General features: G+C 46.2%; 1 protein-coding gene across 1 annotated transcript; it reads left to right on the top strand.

Moving 5' to 3' along the window:
• Positions 1-1,645: 1,645 nt before the first annotated feature.
• Positions 1,646-16,669, top strand: ELOA (elongin A). Its single transcript, XM_079777218.1, has 11 exons — positions 1,646-1,997; positions 7,252-7,308; positions 8,106-8,212; positions 9,074-10,262; positions 10,624-10,738; positions 11,508-11,663; positions 11,770-11,867; positions 12,638-12,818; positions 13,124-13,235; positions 14,864-15,045; positions 16,280-16,669. The coding sequence occupies exons 1-11, from the start codon at positions 1,923-1,925 to the stop codon at positions 16,339-16,341; spliced, it is 2,334 nt and encodes a 777-aa protein (XP_079633344.1). The 5' UTR covers positions 1,646-1,922; the 3' UTR covers positions 16,342-16,669.
• The last annotated feature ends 375 nt before the right edge of the window (positions 16,670-17,044 follow it).

The following is a 17,044-nucleotide window of genomic DNA, read 5'->3' as shown; positions in this document are numbered from 1 at the left end:
AAATGCTACATTCTGAACATGGGAGGAATTTAACATGTAAAAGGATTTGCTGTGTAAAGGAGGGAGACTCTAGGGCTGGGACTAGAATCTGCTCCCCTCACACCCAATTTGATGCCTTTTCCATTACACCCCATGATTGAGTTTTATAGCACCAAGTGAGTGGTCATTAATTTTGTATGGACTTATCCAAGACTGATGATCGCAACTGGATTGTGCCAGCAGCAGAGATTTAATGTTGGACAGGTCTGTCACTGCATTTGATAAGCAAACAGCCCAGTGACAAGACAGAAAAATAGAAAATTTATCTACACATTGAAAAGGGTCCATTTCAGAGGGAGAGGCACTAAGCAGAGGGTGGGAACACAGGTGGGCGGGCTTCTCAGCATAGTGAGTGTATGAAAGTGCATTTGAAGAAACATACTGTTTCCTTTTCCAGATTAAGGAACTAGAAGACTCTGTGCTTTCCCCCGCATTGAGAGGACAGGTACATTGCCAAGTTACTCCTGGAGATCTGACTAGGATCTAACCTTACATAAGCAAATAAGATGTGATCATTGCTGGTATTTTTTCAGTTGAATTTATTGGGGTGACATTGGTTAACAAAACCCTACAGGTTTCAAGTGTGCAACTCAATAAAACACCTGCACACTGCACCGTGTGCCCCAAGTAGTCTCTTTCTGTCCCCATTTATTCCCCCTTTGCCCTCTTCCACATCCCCCTACCCCTCAATGTTGGTACTTTAAGTCTCTTTTCAACTGTTTAGTTCTTTTTATTTTTAAAATATTTTTATTGATTTCAGAGAGGCAGGGAGAGAGAGAGAGATAGAAATATCAATGATGAGAGAGAATCATTGATTGGCTGCTTCCTGCACGCCCTCCACTGGGGATCGAGCCCACAACCCGGGCATGTGCCCTTGACTGGAATCGAACCTTCAGTCTGCAGGCTGATGCTCTATCCGCTGAGCCAAACCAGCCAGGGCATTTAGTTCTTTTTAGTATTAATAATAGTAACAAAATTTAGTGTTAGGATAAGAATAAGTGCCCTCAAGGATGGTGTCTTGGGTTGGTCTGATTCAGGCCCTACTGCTTCAGAGGAAACAACCCCATTCATTCATTCATTCATTCATTCATTCATTATTTGGTGCCTATGGTACCAGACAGGGTTTGGGAGGAAATGGAGACACAGTCTAAGCTGTTTGATTTTTCACAAATCCCTCTCTCTCCGGGCCTCCATTCCTCGACCTATTGAGAGATGTGTGTTCACAGTGGACCTAGACTATTTAGATTCAAATTCCAGCTTCACCTCTTTCCCGTTAGGTGATCCCATGCAAATTAATTTGGTCTCCGTGAGCCTCCATGTCCTCATTGGAAAAGTGGGGACAACTAAAGTTTCACCGGGTTGTATTGAAGGTGAAATTAAGGTAGCACTCAACCTAGGGTGGTCGCAGTCGTTAATCCCTGCTGAATCCCTGAGCGGCGGACCCGCCCGGGAACCACTGACAGGTGTTAATTAGGGCGCGGCTCACAGTCCCCCACCCGGATTAGGATTGGGATTGGGATTGATAAAGCCTGGGGCTGGGGCCTCTTTCCGTCTTAACTAGGCACGAGACAGCCTGCCGGGCCTTGGCTCTGTGCACCGCGGGCTGGAGCGGGCGGCCCGGAGCGGCCGACAGAGACAGCGCGCCCGGCCCCAGCGGCCCAGCTCTCGGTGCGCGCGGCCGCGGAGCGCGCATTGGGGCCCGGCCCGCGGGGCCTGGGGGCGGGGCCTGCGGCCGCCCGGCTCCCCGCGCCTCCCCACCTCGCCGAGGCCCGGAAGGGGCAGTAGCGCTTCCGTCTCCGCCGGGGAAGCACGGAGGGCGGAGCTGCGGCCCGAGGACGCGACGCGAGCCCAGTTCCGGCGAGGAGGCCGCGCCAGTGACAGCGATGGCGGCGGAGTCGGCGCTCCAAGTTGTGGAGAAGCTGCAGGCGCGGCTGGCCGCGAACCCGGACCCGAAGAAGGTGAGCGAGTGGGCGGCGCGGAGCGGGCGGGCGTTGGGCGGACGCGGCCCCGTAACGGTCGTGGGCCCGAGCGCGGCCCCTCCAGGTCAGCCGGGGCCGTGGGGCTCGGACCCGGAGCCAGGCCCCGTCGCGCTCGCTGCCCGGAGTCGGGAAGTTCCGGCCCTTGGCCGCTGCCCACGCGGAGGCATCCGCACGTCAGGCGGCGGGTCTCGGCGGCCGGGCCTCCCTGCCTCCCGGCCGGCCGGGGCGCCTGCGGCGGCGGCGCGCACCGTGCGGACACCGCGTGTCCGCGGGCTCCCGAGCCTCCCCGGTGTCCCGGGCCAGCTGTTTCCTGTCGGAGCGCTCGCCCGGAGTTCACTGCTGCCCGCCCCGTCCCTCCCGCGAAGGTTTCCAGTCTTTGATGTTGGCTGGGGAGGAGGAGATTCTGCTGTGCACCATGGAGCCTGGGCTGGGTGTGTGGTCCTGCGTCTCCGAGAGGCGTTTTGATACTAGAACTTGGACCTTTTCACTTTCCGAGTAAATCCCTTAAAAAACGAAGCAAAATAAACCTCACGTCTCCTCTGTGTACAGAGCCTAAAAACTTAGGTTGTGATTGGAAAAGGAAAAAGAGGTTAGAAGTTGGGGGTAGATTTCCTTCTGGCCTCACTTCATAGAAAGGTAAGAGCTAACGTTTCTCGTTTTGCAGTGAGTGATGGGCAACCATTTTTAATTGTATTCAGCTAGTTTTGTTTTCTTTTTTAAGCTTTTCTTAAGTTAAATGCATTCTTCTCCCTCTCCGACTTTCTGTTATCCATCTTATCCGTGTCTGGGAGCGGTGGATGTTAGAATTTTTAAAAATTTAAATACACGGATGAAAACACCTCGGTTTGACATTGTCAGCATTCTAGCGAGAGTGCAGTTTCTAGGAGTTGGGTCTCAGTGCCTCTGAAGAGGAAGTGATGGAGGAGGCGGTGGAGATGAAGGGGTGACCGAGTCTGGTTCTAAACCCTGTCCCAGCCCTGGACGTTGGGGCATTCTGTGCTCCGCCTGCTTCCTCACCGCTGCTTCCCCAGACTACACCAAAAGGCCCAAGTGCCAGGTTCATGGGCAGCGCCCATAGATGCTAATCACCACCCTTCAGTTTTTGTGAAGGCCCCTTTCTCTTTGCCTTGTTCCCCGCTTGTCAGAGATGAGGGTTTTTTTTCTCCATGTGTAAAGGCTGCATACAGCATCTCACCATCAGGCCACTTTTTAACTCTTCGAATTCATACCTAGCTCCAAGATCCACTTGTTTAGGAAGCCATTTTAGTTTTAAATCTGTGAAAATGTAAATGCTTATAATTGCGTTATTTTCTATTGTGGCTTCAGTACTTAGTGGCCAGACATATTTACAAGTTTCTTTTTTTTTTTTTACAAGTTTCTTTTTATAGTAACCCTTTTTGGATGTCTGATAAATGTTCATTATTTTTTAGTACCAGTTTGTTTTCCCAAACTCTGTAGGTTTGGGACTGATCTTTAAAACCTTAAAGCAATATTATGTAAATCCATCTCCCAACCCTAATTTTGGTCTTTCTATCAGGTTAAAAATATGCACCATGTAGTATCTGTAGTCATCCTTCTACTAGAATTTAAATTTTGAAGTAGCTTTTCTAGGAGTAGATGTGAACGAAATTTCAAATTAGGAAAAGGTTTGACTTCTCGTCCTATTTGAACTGTTAGAGATTATTGCCAGTATTTGGGCTTTCTCTTCCCAGTTAGGAAATCACCCTGAACTTCTGGCTTTGTGTTCTGAAGTGAACATTAAGAAGATGAGAAAAGCCCTGGCCAGTTTGGCTCGGTTGGTTGTCCTATACACCAAAAGGCGGCAGGTTGGATTCCTGATCAGGGCACATACCCCAGGTTGCTCTTTGATCCTTAGTCAGGGTGTATGTGGGAGGCAACCTGTGGATATGAGGTTGTTTCTCTCACATCGATGTTTCTCTCTGTCTCCTTTTCCCACTCTTCCCTTCTCCCCCTTCATCTCTCTAAGATAAAATTTTAAAAATTAAAAATGAAAGATGAGAACATGTTGGGAGATCATTTTTGCAAAGGGCACGTTAGCTAGCGTTCAGCAATGAGCTAACTGCAGGGGGAAACTGCAAGCTGGCACAATGGCCTTTTCCTCAACCTTCTGTTAACCCAACAAGCTCTCACAGGTTGTTCTTGAAATTGCAAGATGATTATATAGCAGTACCGAATTCGCAACTAAATCCTGATTTCAAACCATTATTACCCAAAGGGTGGATTCCATGCATATGTTCGTGGATTTTCTGGTATTAATATTGGTGTTTAACTGTAACTATTTTCGCTTTTTAAAAAATGTTTTTGTTTTTTTAAATATATTTTCATTGATTTCAGAGTGGAAGAGAGAGGAGAGAGATAGAAACATCAATGATGAGAGAGAATCATTGATCGGCTACCTCCTGCATGCTCCCCCCCCCTGGGGATCAAGCCCGCAACCCTGGCATGTGCCCTTGACTGGAATCAAACCTGGGACCCTTCAATCCGCAGGCCAACCAACACTCTATCCACTGAGCCAAACCAGCCAGGGCTATTTTCACTTTTAAGGCCATCTATGGTCAAGGTTTACTTGGTGCAAAGGTGTCAGGCAGAGACCAGGATCACTTGATTCCTACTATTTTATGGGAAATAATTTTTATGGCTGGTAAAGTTACCTGTCCATTGTTACATTTGAATGTGAGACTACCCAGAACACAGTGTGATGGCCAGTGGAGACTTAAGGAGTCAACTTTATGAACATATTTTGTTCTTTGGTTTTGAAGGAGTGTGCAGAGGACAACTGAAATTCCTAAGCATGTATTGTGCAAATGTTTGACATTTCTCAGTTCTCAGTGATCTGTTATCAGTTCTTGCAAACTCTACAATGGTCTGTTGGCTTAATAACAAGTTTCCATCTATCCGAGGATGCCCAAAGTGCTTTTACCTTGTTAGTGCTGTGTGTGTGTTTTTTCTTGAACCTCATTGACAATAGAGGGCTCTGAAGTTCCTTTTCTCTCACTTATGGAGCTAAATCATTTTGAAAATCTCCAGGGCTTTAGCTTTGTCTGCTTTTAAGTCGCCCTTACCAACCCAAAGCAAACCAGGAAGGTAGCATTTACTTCTCCAGTTAGTGCTAGGCTTTGGATGGAACACACCCTCAGTGACTTCTGACCCATCCTTAACGTTGCTTCTTAGAGGTCCTGAGGATCCTTTGTCCCCAGGGTGACCTTCACGCTGTGGACTCTAAACTGTCGGACAATATGATACTCTAAGGAGGAGCTTTTTGCTTTGGGGTAAGCTACAGCTCTGTTTTCTGAGGACAGTATTGTTTCTCCTGGCTTTGTAGCACATGCTGTGGTAGGTATACTTGATTACTAGCTCATTAGGTAAGTCTCCACATCTATAAAATGGGGAGAATAACATCCACTTTATAGAGGTGGTTAATGAAGATGGAGTAAATGAGGTGACACACGTAAGAACTTAACATAGTCATCTAGACACCGTAGATGGTATAGAAAATGCCGTCCTGGGAACGGTATAGGGGAGACAGCCTATTGCTAACCTTTTCAATGCTTCTAAGTTTTCCTTTAAGGAAAGGAATTGTCATTAATCTTTGTACCCATAGCTTTGATGGCAAGAAATGCACGTAAACTTTCTCCTAAGTTGGATGTTGGTGGTGATCAGATTTGAAGTGGAGTATAATTTTCACTCAGCTATGAAGGTGCAACTCCCTAGATCCACCACTTGCTTCTCATTTGTTCCTCGTCACACAGTGTTATTACTTGTGATTCAGTTGCTCTGCCTACTGACCATATTCAGTAATTGTTGAAGTAGAGTGACTAGGAAAACATACTTGCTACTCCACCTATAGCATTGTGACATACTTCCTATGTCCGGGACTACACATGGAAAAAGAACAGATTGTGTTCTCTACTATGGAAATGAAAGGTAGTCACAGTTCTCTATTTTGAACTACTTGTAATTTGCAGCTTCTTGAATGGTAGTATGTTTACATGTACACATATATTTTCTAGAGAAAGACTTGACTAGTCATGGCTTTTGGTGGAAATAGAGCAAGTAGAACTTTGAATTGGCTGGGGACTATCTGGTTGAGGTCAAGGGTAGGCATTTAAAGTTCTGTTGGAGCCCTAGCTGGTTTTGCTCAGTGGTCTAGTGTCGGCCCTCGGACTGGAGGGTCACGGGTTCGATTCTAGTCAAGGATGTGTACCTCGGTTGTAGCCCCCACTTGATGTATGTCTCTCACATTGATGTTTCTCTCTGTCTCTACCCCTCTCTTCCACTCTCTCTATAAAAATTAATGGAAAAAATATCCTTGGGTGGGGATTAACAAAAAAAATAAAGATCTGTTTCTTGATGAATGAAATGATTAATTATAAACACTTATTGAGCTTTTATAGGATTCTATGGCTAAGGACTACACATGGTTGTTTCAGTGAATCCTCACACTTGTGAAGTAGAAATAGGATCCAGTTCCTGTTTTGCAGATGGAGTGAATGTGGTGCAGAGAGGTTATTGACTTGTACAAGATCGCCTGGCAAGGAGGTGACAGGGCCAAAATGAAGCCTGTCTCTGACTCTGGAACTGTCTTAACAGCAGTGCTGTCCTGATTTTGACCTAGTTTTAGGGACTACGGGAAGGAAATGTGACCAAACCCAGATCACTTTTCTAATATACCCAGACATTGTGTGTTTACCATTAATGGCAAAGCTCTGATTCTGCAACTTGAAATTGGTCTTGCCTTCCCATTGTTTCCAAAAAACAGTTCTGTTAAACACTGCTGACTCTGCCTGGAAACATGATACCCTTTCCCTATGGAGACGTCTCCTTTTTCTTTTCCTCTGTGCCAAGTCCGTGGGTAATTTCCCTAAAATCAGTACCTTTGTTAGAAATTCTCTCAAAATGGGCAAAGTGATAGTTGATAACTTTTCTTAGAGTTGGTAGGTTTGATTCTCTTTAAGTCTCATTTCCTGTTGGTGTAGCACAGTGGTTAAAAGCCGGGAACCTAAGCCACAGACCTGAGTGAATCTCGCCCTACTTGCATCCTAGGGCAGGTAACTTACCTTTTCCGAGCCTGTTTTCACACTTGTAAAATTGGGATAATAACCATACTTGTTACTGTATAATACTTAGACTAAGTATTTAACCATCAGATATTATTCTTATTTGTTCCAGTGAATATTTATAGGAATTAATATTTATTTTATTCTCTCTATAGCTATTAAAATATTTGAAGAAACTCTCCGCCTTGCCTATTACAGTAGACATTCTTGTGGTAAGAACTGTATACCTTTAGATCTTATATAAAACTATATCCTTTCCCCTTCCTAATGGGAGAGATTGTACAGTAAGACAAGAGCATGGGCTTTGGAAGTGAAAGGAAGGAAACACAAGATCATGTATTGTATGATTCCATTTATATGAAATGTTCAGAATAGGCAGGTCAGAGGCAGAAAGTAGGTTAGTGGTTGCCAGGGGGTGGGGGCGATTGGGAGCAGCAGGGTTTCTTTCTAGGGTGACAAATGTTCTGGAATTAGACAGTGGTGGTGGTTGCAAAGTATTGTAAATATTCTGTAAACCACTGAACTATACACTTTAAAATGGTTAAAATGGTGGATTTTATGTTACATGAATTTTATCTCAAAAATATTTTTCTAAAAATTGAAAGAATATTGGCTTTGGCATCAACTAGTCCCGAGTTCAAATCCAAGTTCTGTTACTTTAGCCTGTTCTGTGTAAAATTGGGTAGATTCCTGTCTCACAGAGTTGTTACTGTGAGGATTGATTGGGATACAGTATGCAAAGCCGTTAGCTCAGTGTCTGGCACCTGCCAGAATCACTGGTTATTGTAGAAGTGTTTTAATTCAGTATCTCTTCTTCTGATCTGGTATGCTTTGTTTGCTACTGTGTGTCAGGGGTTTGGGGTATAGAAACAAACTAATTTTGTACTGAGGCTTACAAGGTACATTTTAGGAAGGAAGTTACTGGTTTGTTGAAAAGCAAGAGTCTGATTTCTTTGAAAATGGTGAGCCTATTTCCACAACTCTCTAACAATTCCTGTCCAATCTGCAGGAGACCGGCGTTGGGAAGACAGTAAATAGCTTACGAAAACACGAGCACGTGGGAAGCTTTGCCAGGGACCTCGTGGCCCAGTGGAAGAAGCTGGTTCCTGTGGAGCGGTAAGAACGTTACTCTGGGTTTGTTCAGTTTCATGGTTAAATCTGGCATTTGGTGTGTTTACAGACAGAAATGCCTGTCTTTATTATTCCTCTCTGCCTTCTTATTTAAAATATTTTGCCTCAAATATTAAAATAATCCATGATTATAGTATTAGAAAGTACTTAAAAATAGAAATAAGGATCAAAATTTCTTAAGTCTACCACCCAAAGATATTATTAACAGTTTGATGTTTCTAATGTTTTCTTAAAAGGCTTTTTATGTAGTTGTGAACAAACTATATATAACAGCCCCTTTGTTTTTATGTAACAAATATGTCCCTGTATTAAGCATTTTTATGTCTATAAGATATTTGATCTTTGGTCCTATAGTTAAACTCATCATTTTCCATTTATTAAATATTTGAGTTCCCATGTTTTGTGTTTTTTGTTTGTTTGTTAATCCTCACAGAAGGATATTTTTTCCATTGCTTTTTAAATTTTTTTTAGAGGGTGGGGGGAGGGGAGAGAGAGAGACATCAGTGTGAGAAAGATCAATTGGTTGCCTCCCACATGAGCCCCGACTAGGGCTGGGGATCGAACCTGCAACCAGGTACATGCCCTGGACCAAGGATCGAACCCAAGACTCTCCAGTGCATGGGCTGATGCTTTAACCACTGAGCATGCCGCCGAGGGCATGAGTTCCCAGTTTTAAAACTTAGTTAAATGTCTTTGAGCAGAACACATTTACTTTCTTCCCAAGACCTTATTTCTAACTCTTGCCTTCTCTGTGGCTCTTTTGTGAGTTCAGGGTCTGTGACTGTGTCCTGAACAAGGATAACGCTGAGATTTTTAACTGCTTTATCTGTATATTCTTCTATTTAGAAACACTGACCCTGAAGAACAGGACTTTGAGAAGAATGACTCCCGAAAGCGCCCCAGGGACGCTCTTCAGAAGGAGGAGGAGGAGATAGAGGGGGACTACCAAGAAAATTGGAAAGCCTCCAGTAGCCAAGCATATAGTCCTGATCACAGACAGAAAAAACACAGAAAACTCTCCGAGTGCGAAAGACCTCACAAAGTGTCTCACGGTCAGGAGAGACGAGATGAGCGGAAGAGGGGCCACAGGCTTTCACCAGTTTACTCTTCAGACCATGAGTCTTCCGATTATGGCCATGTTCAGTCCCCTCCATCATCCAGCAGTCCTCATCAGATGTCCGTGGACCATTACAGGTCCCCAGATGAGGATCACGAGCCCTTTGTTCCACAACAGAAGCCCGGAAAGGGCCACAGTAATGCCTTTCAGGACAGACTCGGGGTCAGCCAGGAAAGACACCTGGGTGAGCCCCGGGGGAAAGGGGTTGTGAGTCAGAACAAGGAGCACAAATCTTCCCATAAAGAAAAACGACCAGTGGATGCCAGGGGAGATGAGAAGTCGCCTTTGAGCAGAGAAAAATCCCACAAGGCCATCTCCAAAGAGGAAAACCGGAGGCCCCTCTCAGGGGATGGCACAAAGGAGAAAGCGCCCTCTAGTGGTATCAAGAAAGAGAAGGACAGAGAGGGCAGCTCCAAGAAGTTTCTGTCCCCCTTGGAGCCTGCTTCAGACAACCACCGCAAAAAGCAAAAGCACAAGGACTCGGAGAAAACTAAACCAGACAAAAACAAGCAAAGCCTAGACAGCTTAGACAGAGGAAAGGGGGCCGGAGACCTGCTGCCCAAGGCAAAAGAGAAGGTTTCTAACAACCTAAAGACTCAAGAAGGGAAAGTGAAAACTCACTCAGATAGAAAGTCAGGGGGCTCCCTCCCTCGAGTTGAGGAGACAGATATGGATGATGAATTTGAGCAGCCCACCATGTCTTTTGAGTCTTATCTCAGCTATGACCAGCCCCGGAAGAAAAAGAAAAAGATTGTGAAAACCTCAACTGCGACTGCTGGAGGAGAAAAAGCACTAAAAAAAAATGATTCGAAAAGCACTAGTAAAAGCTTGGACGCAGTTCAGAAATCGCCTAAGGTGAACGAAAACAAGTCAGAGAAGCATCAGGCGGCTGGAGCCGATGCAGCCAAGCCGAGAAAGGTAACCCCTTCAGCCCCTTGGTGGCTTCCCACTCAGAGCACCTGGCTCTGCGGAGCTCCTGGGACCCACCCTGCTGCTGTTGGCTTGGCTGGCTTTTGTGTGGCTGGTTGAATTTCAGTTTGAAGTAATTTCCTCCAGGCCTCTCCCTGCCGGGGGGTGGAGAATACCCAAGAAAAGTGCTTGCTGAGGTGCCCTGGGAGCTGGGCTCATCTGTATGTATTTCCTGGCCTAGGTAGTCAGACATGCCTGTTGCCCTCCTCCAGCCTGGATCTGTCTGGCCCACTCTGCAGGGTATGGCCTGGAGGAAGGGAAGCTGTGCCTGCAGAAAAGGGCACTCCAGTCACTGGTCTCTCCTCTCCAGGTCCCCACCGATGTCCTGCCAGTGTTGCCAGACCTCCCATTACCTGTGATACAGGCCAATTACCGGCCACTTCCTTCCCTCGAATTGATATCCTCCTTCCAACCAAAGCGAAAAGGTAATTTTCTGTATCCGTTTTTTTAAGTGGAAGATTTAAAAAATCATGATCTGTCATCAGATTTTGGTGACTTTCTTAATTGGACAGGCTCTGGAGTTTGATGTCTTGGGTTTGAATCCATCTCTGCCTTCTACAATTTACATGAACTTGGGTAGTAACTTAATTTCCTTGGACTTCAGTTTCATATTCTATAGGTGAGAATAATAATGGTTTGTTTCTTAGGGCTGGTAAGCGGATTAAAAGCTGATAAAGCTCTTAGCTACCATGTTTCTTTCTTTTTTTTAAATTGATTTCAGAGAGGAAGAGAAAGGGAGATAGAACGAGGAGAGAGAATCATTGATCAGCTGCCTCCTGCACGCCCTCTACTGGGGATTGAGCCCACAACCCAGGCATGTGTCCTTGACCGGAATCGAACCTGGGACCCTTCAGTCCACAGGCCGACGCTCTGTCCACTGAGCCAAACTGCCAGTTTAAAAATATTTTTTAAAATGTGGGAAGTCTATGTACTGACATGGAATGATTTCTAAAATGTGGTAAATGAAAAAAAACGATGATAGTAGTGAGTAATGTTATTAATTGGTTAAAAAAAAAACACCACAATTCATATTTGCTTACTTTTGCATAGACTCTCTGGAAGGACACAACGAACTGGTAACATTGGTTACCGCTGAGAAAAGGAACTGGGAGTCTGAGGAATGGGGTGGGAAGGAGAGTTTTCACTAGGCTTAGAGCCTTTTGTAACTCATGTTCTGTTTTTCTTGCATTATAGCACACTCTTCTTCCCAGGAAGAGGATGAAGCTGGGTTCACTGGACGGAGAATGAATTCTAAGATGCAGGTGTACTCTGGTTCCAAGTGTGCCTATCTCCCCAAAATGATGACCTTGCACCAGCAGTGCATCCGGGTACTTAAAAACAACATTGACTGTAAGTCACATGCTTCTCTCTAGCTCTCAAGCACGTTGTGCCGCTAGGGCCATATCACTGGGTGGCTTGGCTACTACTCAGCGCTTTCACCTTTGGTTCTCTGCAGCAATCTTTGAAGTGGGAGGCGTCCCGTATTCTGTTCTTGAACCTGTTTTGGAGAGGTGTACGCCTGATCAGCTGTATCGCATAGAGGAATACAATCATGTGAGTATCCTGTTTGGGTGGGAAGAGGGCAGTTTTCTGGCTTGTGTCTCCAAAAATAGCATTGTCTCTGAATCGGCTGAAGCTGAAGGGTAGGCCACAGGTTGGATCAATGTTCTGGGCATGTTTTTTTTGTCAATGGGCCTTTAAACAAAAATATTTTTAGCATCTGTCTCTGGCATCTTAAGTGGGCCTCTTGGGCTAGAATCTTAGGTGGGATTCAAAGGGAGCAGGAAAGCACTTCCCACACCTCCTTTGAGCTTAGCTGGTCACAGAGGCAAAGAGAGAGTTCTGGCAGCACCACCCTGGGATCCAGGCCGGGACAGAGCTTTGTGTCGACACTCAGGTGTCTGGTGAATTTTTTAAAGAGCACAAGGGGCTGGGTGTGTCCTAGGCACATTGAGATCGATCCAGAAATCCTTTTCCTTTTCCTAATGCTGGGACACACTTATCTGATTGAATCCTGACATCTCCTTAGATGGCCCCTCGCCATTACAGTCCAGTGTAGTACTTGGGAAATGCCTGGATTTGACTTCATTCCGGCTTGACCCTTCACTGATGTTTCTAAAGGAAAAGAATGATCTTAAACTAATTTTGTGTTGTCTTATCTCCTAACCCCCCCAAAAGCAGCTAGGATAGTGCATCACATTTAACTTTAATTTTGTGATTTGATTTTCTTCTAGAGCCATGATATTTTAATATTATTTCTATATAGACCAAAAAATCATTAGGTGATTAAAGAGATACATAAGAGTGCCTGGTTCTGGTTTTAGGTATTAATTGAAGAAACAGATCAATTATGGAAAGTTCATTGTCACCGAGACTTTAAGGAAGAAAGGCCAGAAGAGTATGAGTCATGGCGGGAGATGTACTTGAGGCTTCAGGATGCCCGAGAGCAGCGGCTACGATTACTGACAAAGAATATCCGATCTGCACATGCCAATAAGCCCAAAGGTAGGCGGGGCAGGGCGGGGCCTGGCAGAATAGTGAGCCCTGTGCTCTGGTCCACAGCAGGGTCTTGTAGGCCCCGCTGATGTAGGGCCTCTGGCCCCTAAATCTCTTGTATTTGCACAAGTGGGGCAGAGGTGGGGTTTTTATACCACTGCTTATGCTACCCTACAAAGCAGTTTTCAGGGTTGGTGAACCCTCAGCTTTGGGGGCACTTGATAAGCTTTTATCTGGCAATAGTGTAGATCATGGAAATAAAAGTAGCATCTCTCTTCCAAAAGGCAGGTATTAATCTCCTTATTTCTCCACAGGCCGACAGGCAAAGATGGCCTTTGTTCACTCTGTAGCCAAACCACCTCGTGATGTTCGAAGGAGGCAGGAGAAGTTTGGAACAGGAGGAGCAGCTGTGCCCGAGAAAATCAGGTACCATCTCTGCTGCTCTGTGGTTTCTGCAAGCTCAGAGAAGAGGGTCCACGAGCTTTTACTCACCCTGAGAAGGCAGCCCAGTGCAAGAAGCAATTCATTTTGGGGGGAAAGCATGGCAGTGCAGAGTGGGTTCTGGAGCCCCAGCTTCCTTGACTGCAGTGCAGGCTGGGTAATTATTGCTGACTCTCAGAGAGGTCAAGGTTAAGTAGAGAACAGGGCCTGACTTCTGGAAACACTCACTTATGCTTTCCCTTTCCCCATTTAAGCAAAAATGGGTTTTACTGTATGACTAACTTACTTAATACTAGTGGCCCGGTGCACGGATTCATGCATATTGAAAGGAAATTAATTAGAAGGTGGCCAGCAGGGTGGGACTGGGCAAGACAGCTGAATACGCCCTGGAGCCAATCTCCCACGGTCCCTCCCTGGCTGCCCATGGTGCCACGGCTCGAAGGGCGTCTGCAGTCATCGGTCACGGTCACCGGTCACCACAGCTCGGCAGTAAACTATATTTTGGGCCAACAGTGCCCCAGCAACAACAACAACCCACAGCCGAAGGTAGAATCGCACAGCCCGACGAGGAATCGGGCTCCCTCCTCTCTGGTTCTGGGGTGCATCACCCGAGAACCGCTGCTGCCAAGTCACCACAGCTCGGCAGCTCCTGCATTGAGCGTCTGCCCCGATGGTCAGTGCACATCATAGCTACTGGTCAGATGGTCGAACGGTCGGCCGGTCACTTAGGCTTTTATATATAGAGATTTTAGAGAGGAAGGGAGAAGGAGAGATAGAAACATCAATGATGAGAATCATTGCCTACCTCCTGCACAAACCCCCCCCCCCCCCCCACACACACACACACACACACACTGGGGATTGAGCCCCCAACCCGGGCATGTGCCCTGACTGGGAATTGAGCCATGACCTCCTGGTTCATAGGTTGATGCTCAACCACTGAGCAACACTGGCCTGGCTGAACTCTTAATTTTTACCTGATCCTCTCTTGGTTTTCCCATCTGGGCAGATGGCAACTCCATCCTTCCTGTTGCTCACACCACTACTCAGATGGTCCTTGACTTCTCTCTCTTAACCCCATATCTGATCCAGCACAAATACCACCAGCCCTGCCTTCTAAAGATGCCCCTAACCTGACCCTCACCACCTCCATGGCCGAACCTGTGTCCGGGACCATCAGTTCTTGCCTAGATTTGTGTAACAGCCTCCCCACAGAGCACCCTGCTCCCGCCCTTGCCCTGCAGATTTACACCTAAACAGTGAAAAGTTAGTTGAGGCTATCATTCCTTTTGAAGGGCTCACGCTGTCATCTCAGAGCCACTTCCAGAAAACCTGGGGGTAATATAAATACAATCTGGGGCAATATTTGTTAATTAAAACTATCTTATAGTTTACAAAGAAGCTAAATAACAACAGAAGTATAATTGACCTTAAAATGCTCAGTGAGACAGGCTTCACATCTTCTTTAGAGTTCTGAAGTGTTCTCAGGCGGGAGGCACTCGTCAAAGCCACGAAACTGAGTCTTCCTCAGAGAGGCCGGCCAGCTTCAGGCTGCTGGTGCTGCGGGTGGATTTCTCATGCTCATGACTAACCAGCTTTGTTCTGTGTTGCAGGATTAAGCCAGCCCCATACCCCATAGGAAGCAGCCAAGCTCCCTCCAACAGTGGCAGCAGCAATAGCTTTACTGCCAGCCCGGAAGAGCCCGCCTACGATGGCCCCAGCACCAGCAGTGCCCACTTGGCGCCTGTGGTCAGCAGCACTGTTTCCTATGACCCTAGGAAACCGACTGTGAAGAGTGAGTGACGTGGGGTTTCTGCTCAGATATTTCAAAACCAGTGTTTGAACCCCTTTAGTGTCCTTACCCTGCGTCATTGTGTGCTGGACGTAGCGTACGTCTGATGCCTGGCACATAGCTGGTCTGAATGTCAGTGCCTCCTTCCCCCGCTGTGTTCATAATGCACGTGTATCTTTCAAACAGTGATCATAATGCATGTTCATTTTCACAATCTGCCCTTTTTTTATTTAATCTAAAACGTTCTCCAGGCAATAACAGGGTTCATAACCATTATTGACAGCAACATGACAGTTCATCTTATGAGGTTTTTACAACCTTAAAACCCCAGCTTCCAAGTATTTATTTTTATTGTTTAAAGTATTACAAAGAGTAGTACATGTCTCCTTTTTCCCCCCATTGACCTTCCCCCGGCCCCAAGTATTTATTTTTTATATCTAGTTGGGTCTGTTTGTATTTTATTAACTTGATTACCATAGATCAGTGGTCTGCAAACTCAGTCAACAGAGCCAAATATCAACAGTACAACGATTGAAATTTCTTTTGAGAGCCAAATTTTTTAAACTTAAACTTCTTCTAATGCCACTTCTTCAAAACAGACTCGCCCAGGCCGTGGTATTTTGTGGAAGAGCCACACTCAAGGGGCCAAAGAGCAGCACGTGGCTCGCGAGCTGGTTTGCCGACCACGGCCATAGATGATGCCCAGTATTCTAAGGAGGTGTCCTAACTTAAAAGCATTATTCTGTCTTCACTTCAGAGCCCATGGGAGAGTAGGAATCCTGGCTTAAGCTTTGGCTGAGCGCAGGTTAACCAGTCCTTAGGCGTATTTGCATTTAGCTCGTGTTAGGCCTGTTGCTACAGTGGGCAGACGGGTGGGAAGGGAATGCTTTTTGCTGGCTTGGGTGTTATGAGACAGAGTTAAATTATGGCTCAGCACGGCCTTTAGAGTCCGGATTGAATTCCAGTTCTGCCACTTACTGGGGCAGGTTGGCCAGTGTCTGAGTCGTGGTGAGGTCGTGGTTAGAATTAGAAACAGTTATTGTTCCAGGTCTGGCAGGTGCTCAGCAGGGGGTAGCTCTGTGCTGCTGCTTCTGTTGTGATGTTAGCCACCAGCTACTAGCATCCGTTTTCCTGGTGGTGCAGAACCAGGAGCGGCAGACTTTGGCTGACTGTAAACTGGTGTTGTTTGTCTAAACTGCACGGATCTGAAACAATGGCCTTATTTCTCTTCCCACAGAAATTGCCCCCATGATGGCTAAGACAATTAAAGCTTTCAAGAACAGATTCTCCCGACGATAAACTGAGGACTTGCCTTGGCGATGGAATTTGGGGGTGAGGACGACAAGGACAGTGGGGTTGGGGAATGGACCTTCCAAAGGAGACCCGAGTCTTCTGCTTTGTGGCAGCTTTGGTCTCCGAGTCCTGCCCAGTCCGCAGGTGTCGCACCTGTGAGCCTGCGCCGCGCCACTGCCTCCCGCCTGAGAACACTTCAGAACTCTGAAGGAGATGTGAAGCCTGTCTCACTGAGCATTTTAAGGTCAATTATACTTCTGTTGTTATTTAGCTTCTTTGTAAACTATAAGATAGTTTTAATTAATAAATATTGCCCCAGATTGTATTTATATTACCCCCAGGTTTTCTTTTTTTTTGTTTTTTGTCCTCTACTACATACTTAGCCTTTATGTTCAGGTCCTTTATTAAAGTTAAACAAAGGCCGAATGAAAGCCATTCTCCTGTCCCAGGTCAGCTCTCCTGAATGGACTCTGGTACAGAGGGCGGACTGGGCATCCCCAGAGCCTGTGTGGTGCCCACTCCACATGGGGTGAGGAGTGGGTCCTGGGCTGCCTGTCCTAGAGGGGCCTCAACAAGCAGACAGGAGCTTCCAGGTCAGACCCCTCACCTCAGACCCTGCTCAGTGTTGCTTTGAGTTCCTCTGCAGGTACAACTCTTTATTATTCATTAAATAGTATTTATTAAGGGAGGTTATTTGTAAAGGTCTAGA

The sequence above is a fragment of the Cnephaeus nilssonii genome (assembly GCF_951640355.1).
Source record: "Cnephaeus nilssonii genome assembly, chromosome: 7".
NCBI classification, from domain to species: domain Eukaryota; kingdom Metazoa; phylum Chordata; class Mammalia; order Chiroptera; family Vespertilionidae; genus Cnephaeus; species Cnephaeus nilssonii.
Note: the sequence above shows the minus strand (reverse complement) of the source record. Positions and strands in the feature narration are given on the sequence as shown.